The sequence below is a fragment of the Sander vitreus genome, chromosome 12, assembly GCF_031162955.1.
Source record: "Sander vitreus isolate 19-12246 chromosome 12, sanVit1, whole genome shotgun sequence".
NCBI classification, from domain to species: Eukaryota; Metazoa; Chordata; class Actinopteri; order Perciformes; family Percidae; genus Sander; species Sander vitreus.
Window position 1 is genome coordinate 31069687 of NC_135866.1, and position 8507 is coordinate 31078193.

Genomic DNA, 8507 nt, shown 5'->3' on the forward strand with positions numbered 1-8507 from the left:
GAAAAAAAGTCAAAATATTTCAAGAAATAAAGTCAGAATATTTCAAGAAATAAAGTCAAAATATTTCAAGAAATAAAGTCAGAATATTTCAAGAAATAAAGTCAAAATATTTCAAGAAATAAAGTCAAAATATTTCAAGAAATAAAGTCAGAATATTTCAAGAAAAAAAAGTCAGAATATTTCAGAAAAAAAGTCAGAATATTTCAAGAAATAGTCAGAATATTTCAAGACAAAAAGTCTAAATATTTCAAGAAATAAAGTCAAAATATTTCAAGAAATAAAGTCAAAATATTTCAAGAAATAAAGTCAAAATATTTAAAGAAATAAAGTCAGAATATTTCAAGAAAAAAAGTCAGAATATTTCAGAAAAAAAGTCAGAATATTTCAAGAAATAGTCAGAATATTTCAAGACAAAAAGTCAAAATATTTAAAGAAAAAAAGTCAAAATATTTCTAAAAAAAGTCAGAATATTTCTAAAAAAAGTCAGAATATTTCAAGAAATAAAGTCAAAATATTTCAAGAAATAAAGTCAAAATATTTCAAGAAATAAAGTCAAAATATTTCTAGAAAAAAAGTCAAAATATTTCAAGAAATAAAGTCAGAATATTTAAAGAAAAAAAGTCAAAATATTTCTAGAAAAAAAGTCAAAATATTTCTAAAAAAAAGGTCAGAATATTTCAAGAAATAGTCAAAATATTTCAAGAAATAAAGTCAGAATATTTCAAGAAATAAAGTCAAAATATTTCTAGAAAAAAAGTCAAAATATTTCAAGAAATAAAGTCAGAATATTTCGAGAAATAAAGTCAAAATATTTCAAGAAATAAAGTCAGAATATTTCAAGAAATAAAGTCAAAATATTTCAAGAAATAAAGTCAAAATATTTCAAGGAAAAAAGTCAGAATATTTCAAAACGTATGAAGTGATCTTTTGGATCTTTTGCATGCTAACGTTAGCATGTCCCCGTCAGAACCTCCTCTTACGTTTGCACTTGTCAGCGATGTTGGCGGCCAGGGCGTTGCCGTAGAAACCCTCCATGCAGCGGTCGCAGAAGAAGCCGTCCGTGTTGTGGATGCACTTGAGGCACTCTCCCGTCTCGCGGTTGCAGTTGCCGACGGCGTTGGGGTCGATGTTGTCGCTGCACTTGCAGGCGCGGCAGGCTCGGACCGGGCCGCTCTGACCCAGCGGGTCGCCGAAGAAACCGTCGTCACACAGCTCGCAGCGCTTACCTACACACACGCACACACACACGCACAGACAGACGCACGTGCACACGCACACAGAGACACACACACACACACACACACAGACAGAGACACACAAACACAGAGACACACACACAAACACAGAGACACACACACAAACACAGAGACACACACACAGACACGCACAGACACACACACACACACACAGGACAGAGATTACACACACACACACACACACACACACACACACACACAGGACAGAGATTATTACAACAGTACAGATGGAGTCAGGGTTTCATGATGTCACACTGGAGTCATTCAATCTCAGAAAGTCAAATCAGTTTGAATCTTAAATATCCAGAACTTTCAGTTTGAGTAGGTTTTACTTTGCTAGTGTGCGTGCGTGCGTGAGTGCGTGCGTGCGTGAGTGCGTGCGTGAGTGCGTGCGTGAGTGTGCCCGTGTGTACCTGTGGTTCCTGCGGGACAGTTGGTGCAGACCACCTCTCTGGTTTTGGGGACGACGGCGCAGGTTGCTCCGGCCGGACAGGGACAGGGCTGACAGTCACCTGACGACCCATGGGTGGCGTCACCGTAGAAACCGTCTTTACAGCGCTCGCAGCTCAGACCGGCTGTGTTGTCCCGACAGTCGCACGCACCTGGACGGACAGAAAGACAGAGAGACGGACTGATGAAACCCTGAACATCTAATATTACGCAACATGCAGGAGTATTCTAGCGCTGAAACTGTTATTTTATGGGGATTATTATCTGGATGAATGGATTAGGATTGGTCTCTAAAATGTCAGAAAACAGTGAAAAATGTTGATTAGTGTTTCCCAAAGTCCAAGATAACGTCCACAAATGTCTTGTTTTGTCCACAACTCAAAATATATTCAGTTTCCTGTCCCAGAGGACAGAAGAAACTAGAAAATATTCACATTTAACAAGCTGACATCACACTAGTTTACCTGTTTTTACATAAAAAATGACTCAAACTGATTCATGGATTATCAGAATAGTTGGAGATTAATAAAAAATTTTATTAATTTGACTAGTTACCCAATAATCTTTGCAGCTCTACAGTGCTTTACGTTAAGGCATTTTAAACAAAACAATAGAAAAAAGACAATATTCATAAGATAAACAACTTTATAAGAACAGAATAGATAAAAAGTATAGAACCAAAAGCAGTAAAAATATAAAAACAAACTACATTCCAGCCTGAGTAAGTCGGTCTTCAGAGCTCAGATCTAACGTAGCTGGGTTCTTAGTTTTTTTTTATGTTCATATATTTCTTTTTAAAATATTTATACTTTTTTTCTTGAAATTTTAATTTTATGTGTTAAGACTTATTGTCTTAATACACAACTTTTTCCTGAAAAATGTTTGACATGTTTGATATTTCATTTAAAAAACTGTATCAGAGGAGCTGAGGGCTCCTGTTGGTTGATAAGAAGTTAAAAGGTCTGCAAAGTAAGACCTTTTGTATGTTTAAAGTCTGCAAAGTGAGACCGTTTGTATGTTTAAGGTCTGCAAAGTATGAACGTTTTTATGTTTAAGGTCTGCAAAGCATGAACATTTGTATGTTGAAAGTCTGCCAACTAACGTTTGTATGTTTAAGGTCTGCAAAGCATGAACATTTGTATGTTGAAAGTCTGCCAACTAACGTTTGTATGTTTAAGGTCTGCAAAACATGAACATTTGTATATTGAAAGTCTGCAAAGTAATGTTTGTATGTTTAAAGTCTGCAAAGTAACGTTTGTATGCTTAAGGTCTGCAAAGTAACGTTTGTATGTTGAAAGTCTGCAAAGTAAGACCTTTTGTATGTTTAAGGTCTGCAAAGCATGAACATTTGTATGTTGAAAGTCTGCCAACTATGAACGTTTGTATGTTTAAGGTCTGCAAAGTGAGAACGTTTGTATGTTTAAAGTCTGCAAAGTGAGAACGTTTGTATGTTTAAGGTCTGCAAAGTGAGAACGTTTGTATGTTTAAAGTCTGCAAAGTGAGAACGTTTGTATGTTTAAAGTCTGCAAAGTAACGTTTGTATGTTTAAAGTCTGCAAAGTAAGACCTTTTGTATGTTTAAAGTCTGCAAAGTAAGACCTTTTGTATGTTTAAGGTCTGCAAAGTGAGACCGTTTGTATGTTTGAGGGCGTAGTGTTACCTGAGTCTGGGTTGCAGGCGTCGCTGTGTCCGTTACAGTTGCACGGTTCGCAGGCGCTGAAGGCTCTGAGCTCCGGACGGGCGCGACGGTATCCCAGCGTGCACTGCTCGCAGTGTTGCCCCTGGTAACCCTGAGGACAGGTGCAGCGCTCCACCCAGCGCGCTGGAGCACCCGGACCTCGCTTCGCCGTCACCAAGGAGACGTTGTCGAGGTAACCGGCACCTGGAGAGACAGAGGTGTTAGCAAAGTAATGTGGATACGATATACAGTATATATATTAGAGATAGCTTTTTTGGGGATTAGATCTTTTCGTCAGTGTGCGTGTGTTTGTGTGCTTTTTGTGTAGTGTGTGTGTGTGTGTGTCTGTATGGTGTGTGTGTCTGTATGGTGTGTGTGTGTGTGTGTGTGTCTGTGTGGTGTGTGTCTGTGTGGTGTGTGTGTGTGTCTGTGTGGTGTGTTTGTCTGTGTGTGTGTCTGTATTGTGTGTGTGTGTGTGTGTGTGTGTGTGTGTGTGTGTGTGTGTGTGTGTGTGTGTGTGGTGTGTGTGTGTGTGTGTGTGTGTGTGTGTGTGTGTGTGTGTGTGTGTGTGTGTGTGTGTGTGTGTGTGTGTGTGTGATGTGTGTGTGTGTGTGTGTGGTGTGTGTGTGTGTCTGTATGGTGTGTGTGTGTGTGTGTCTGTATGGTGTGTATGTGTGTGTGTCTGTATGGTTGTATGTGTGTGTGTCTGTATGGTTGTATGTGTGTGTGTGTGTGTATGGTGTGTGTGTGTGTGTGTGTGGTGTGTGTGTGTGTGTGTCTGTATGGTGTGTATGTGTGTGTGTCTGTATGGTTGTATGTGTGTGTGTGTGTGTGTGTGTGTGTGTGTGTGTGTGTGTGTGTGTGTGTGTGTGTGTGTGTGTCTGTATAGTGTGTGTGTGTGTGTGTGTGTGTGTGTGTGTGTGTGTGTGTGTGTGTGTGTCTGTATGGTGTGTGTGTGTGTGTGTGTGTGTGTGTGTGTGTGTGTCTGTATGGTGTGTGTGTGTGTGTGTGTGTGTGTGTGTGTGTGTCTGTATGGTTGTATGTGTGTGTGTGTGTGTGTGTGTGTGTGTGTGTGTGTGTGTGTGTGTGTGTGTGTGTGTGTGTGTGTGTGTGTGTGTGTCTGTATGGTGTGTGTGTGTGTGTGTGTGTGTGTGTATGTGTGTGTGTCTGTATGGTTGTGTGTGTGTGTGTGTGTGTGTGTGTGTGTGTGTGTGTGTGTGTGTGTGTGTGTGTGTGTGTGTGTGTGTGTGTGTGTGTGCTGTATGGTGTGTATGTGTGTGTGTGTGTGTGTGTGTGTGTGATGTGTGTGTGTCTGTATGGTTGTATGTGTGTGTGTGTGTGTGTGTGTGTGTGTGTGTGTGTGTCTCTGTATGGTTGTATGTGTGTGTGTGTGTGTGTGTGTGTGTGTGTGTGTGTGTGTGTGTGTGTGTGTGTGTGTGTGTGTGTGTGTGTGTGTGTGTGTGTGTGTGTGTGTGTGTGTGTGTGTGTGTGTGTGTGTGTGTGTGTGTGTGTGTGTGTGTGTGTGTGTGTCTGTGGTGCGTACTCCTCTCGCTGTAGGTGCCACGGATCTTGACGGCGGTCAGGTTGTGGAGAAGTTTCTGGAAGTCTGCGTGGCTGATGGCCGGCCTCCAGGGGTAATCAGTGCTGTCGTGGAGCCTGAAACCATTCAAAGTCTTATCAGCTGCTTTATACTTTCATTATACCGGTTACTTTACTTATACTTAAGTAAAAGTTCATCAAAGTAATAGTACTTTTACTTAAGTACTATTACGAGACACAGCAGTAAAGCCAGTGTGACTGATCAGTCTCCCCGAGTTGGTCCAGAAAGTTCCTCAGAACACACCGAAGAGACGAGACGTAATACGTCTCCATAACAGCAGGCGGTAATCTGGATTGTCGCCCAAAAAATGAAAACCGGCAGCTGATTGGACGAACGCGTCACGTGGGTCTGGTTTCTCCAGAAAAGTAGCTGAATCTGTCTTCATTTCAGATCAACAAAAGGTCAGTTTAAAAGACTTTCATCAGATGTTGAGAGGCTCTAGTCATGCTCATCCTGCTCCCCGTTTCCTGGTCAGCTCTCCACCAATCAGATGGGTCATTGAGTCCGACTGCTGGCAGTGCCCGCCCCCCGATTATACATGTCAAATCGGCCAAACTGACTCGAGTCACCGACCTCGCCAGACTGTCCAACGGCCGATTATCGGCTTGGTGTGTCTCGGGCTTTAAGCATGTTTGTACTCATTCCCCCTTCTGACAAACTCAAACCCAGATCAGATACTATTCAGACTTTTTATTCCATTAGTCTAAATCAAGACTAAAATAATCAAGAATAAACCTAGATTGTCACACTGAATAAAAACCAGTAACTACATCCACATGAACACATTTTTAATAAAAACTATGACCGAAAATCTGCGTAACTAAACTCTGACGTATGCTAGAAGTCTCACATCAGATTGTCAGTTCAAAGGACCACAACCTGACTGGTTTCCCCGTCCTGTCTCACCTGAACACGTATGTCTGCATGTTCTCGTTGGGGTAGGCATTGCCCTGGGCGATGAGGGGGACGGCCACCCTCAGGTCGGCGCCCTCCAGCACCAAGTCCTCTGCCGACAGCCGAGTGTCTCGCCGGTCCACCCGGAAACTAAGACTCAGGTTCTGCCCATAACTCAGCAGCTGGTTCCCCAGGAACTTCTCTGTCATGCACAAACACACACACACACACACACACACACACACACACACACACACAATGACTGATGCTCTCTCACTCTGGTTTTCCTAAACTTTAAAGCATGTAAACCTGTTCCAGTTGGAACACAAAATACAACTGTGAACAAACCCACCAGACTCCATGTAAATAATCAGGACTTTTATCATCGTAAAACACACTTCATTCAAAGTGGACAGAAACTAAATAAAACTACCAAAAGCCGTCTTGGTTCATCTTTCCACTGTTCCAACAATCACCACTCTGGTTTGGTTGAAATAAACCCTTAATCCACCCATTTACATGTGGAGATATGCTGGCTCTATACACGCTAAAAGTCCTGATTATTTACATGGAGTCTGGTGGAGATATGCTGGCTCTATACACGCTAAAAGTCCTGATTATTTACATGGAGTCTGGTGGAAATATGCTGGCTCTCTACACGCTAAAAGTCCTGATTATTTACATGGAGTCTGGTGGAAATATGCTGGCTCTATACACGCTAAAAGTCCTGATTATTTACATGGAGTCTGGTGGGTTTGGTGATGGTGATTTCGGGGCTGTTTCATGTTAAACTAAAAGGATCTTCCTCTTTAACTCAAAGGTCTATCTCTGTAGGGATCCTTTCATAATGTTGTCAGACACTTAGAATAATAATCTGAGTCTGTCAGCGGCAGAAACATTGTGTGTGTGTTTTTGTGTACCTGGGGCTACGAAGTACATGGGGAAGTAGTCGTCTGAGATGAGGGAGATTTCCTGTCCGCTGGGAGACCACTGGACGGGGACACTGGATCCATCCCGCTGCTGACCGGTCCACTGCTCGGCATCTGACACACACACACACACACACACACACACAGACACACACATGCACAGGTTACAGGACTGTACAGCAGCACCATAATGTAGCTGTTTCTGCAACAAGCCTTCACTTGACAATATTCTGCACTATGCATATTTATTTATATTTTACTGTGTATATTTCTTGTGTGTGTGTGTGTGTGTGTGTATACCTGTGTGTGTGTGTGTGTGTGTGTGTGTATATACCTGTGTGTGTGTGTATAACTGTGTGTATCTGTCTCTGTGTGTGTCTCTGTGTGTGCACCTGTGTGTGTGTGTATAACTGTGTGTGTCTGTCTGTCTGTCTGTATGTGTGTATGTGTGTGTGTGTGTGTGTGTGTGTGTCTCTGTGTGTGTGTGTCTCTGTGTGCGTGTGTCTCTGTGTGTGTATGTGTGTGTATACCTGTGTATGTGTGTGTGTGTGTGTGTGTGTGTGTGTGTGTACCTGTGTGGAAGGCCGAGCTGACGGCGTGCACGCTGAAGCCGTCGGCGCTGTCACACACAGACGAGTGCTGGAAGCAGAAGCAGGCGGTGCAGCCCTGAGGGTTGCTGGGCTCCAGGTTGAAGTAACCCAGCTTACACCTGCAGGACACAGAGAGGAACATGATGTCATCACGCCGAGGTCAGGGGTCAGCCAGGCTCGTCCTATCACTTAGCCATATCGTCACCTTCCTAAAATAATGGCCTAAGTTGAAGGTTTAAAAGTCACAAAGATCACCCAAGGTCACCCAACATTTGTATTCATGAAAACATTCGCTACCAGATGGGTCTGACCCATGAGTTTGCTGGGGGGGGGGGGGGCAGGGGCCCCCTGGTGGCTGAAACAGGTAATTGCATTGTTTAAAAAATGAGTGGAATAATTAATTATATCTGGCATGACCAGATATTTTATCCATCCATCCATCTTCATCCGCTTATCCGGGGTCGGGTCGCGGGGGTAGCAGCTCCAGCAGGGGACCCCAAACTTCCCTTTCCCGAGCCACATTAACCAGCTCCGACTGGGGGATCCCGAGGCGTTCCCAGGCCAGGTTAGAGATATAATCCCTCCACCTAGTCCTGGGTCTTCCCCGAGGCCTCCTCCCAGCTGGACGTCCCTCCACCTAGTCCTGGGTCTTCCCCGAGGCCTCCTCCCAGCTGGACGTCCCTCCACTTAGTCCTGGGTCTTCCCCGAGGCCTCCACCTCCCTAGGGAGGCGCCCAGGGGCATCCTTACCAGATGCCCGAACCACCTCAACTGGCTCTTCGACGTGAAGGAGCAGCGGCTCTACTCCGAGCTCCTCACAGATAACTGAGCTTCTCACCCTATCTCTAAGGGAGACGCCAGCTACCCTCCTGAGGAAACCCATTTCGGCCGCTTGTACCCCGGGATCTTGTTCTTTCGGTCATGACCTCCAGCCTTCATGACCATAGGTGAGGGTAGGAACAAAAACTGACCGGTAGATTGAGAGCTTTGCCTTCTGGCTCAGCTCTCTTTTTCACAACAACGGTGCGATTTTATAAATATCTTAAATAACACATAACAACTAAACGGTGGTAGGTAATACATCAGATTTCATATACTGCTTTAGTAAAAAA

General features: G+C 43.5%; 1 protein-coding gene across 1 annotated transcript in view; it reads right to left on the reverse strand.

Annotated features, from left to right (window-relative positions):
* The window catches only part of lamc1 (laminin, gamma 1), a 93584-nt gene that overhangs the window by 21470 nt on the left and 63607 nt on the right, over positions 1 to 8507 (reverse strand). Inside the window, exons 8-14 of the mRNA XM_078265174.1 lie at positions 7379 to 7515; positions 6798 to 6920; positions 5890 to 6079; positions 4927 to 5039; positions 3366 to 3587; positions 1670 to 1858; positions 981 to 1226 (exon numbers count right to left, since the gene is read on the reverse strand). Of these exons, the coding sequence (XP_078121300.1) occupies positions 981 to 1226; positions 1670 to 1858; positions 3366 to 3587; positions 4927 to 5039; positions 5890 to 6079; positions 6798 to 6920; positions 7379 to 7515 (1220 nt within the window). The remainder of the gene's footprint in view (positions 1 to 980; positions 1227 to 1669; positions 1859 to 3365; positions 3588 to 4926; positions 5040 to 5889; positions 6080 to 6797; positions 6921 to 7378; positions 7516 to 8507) is intronic.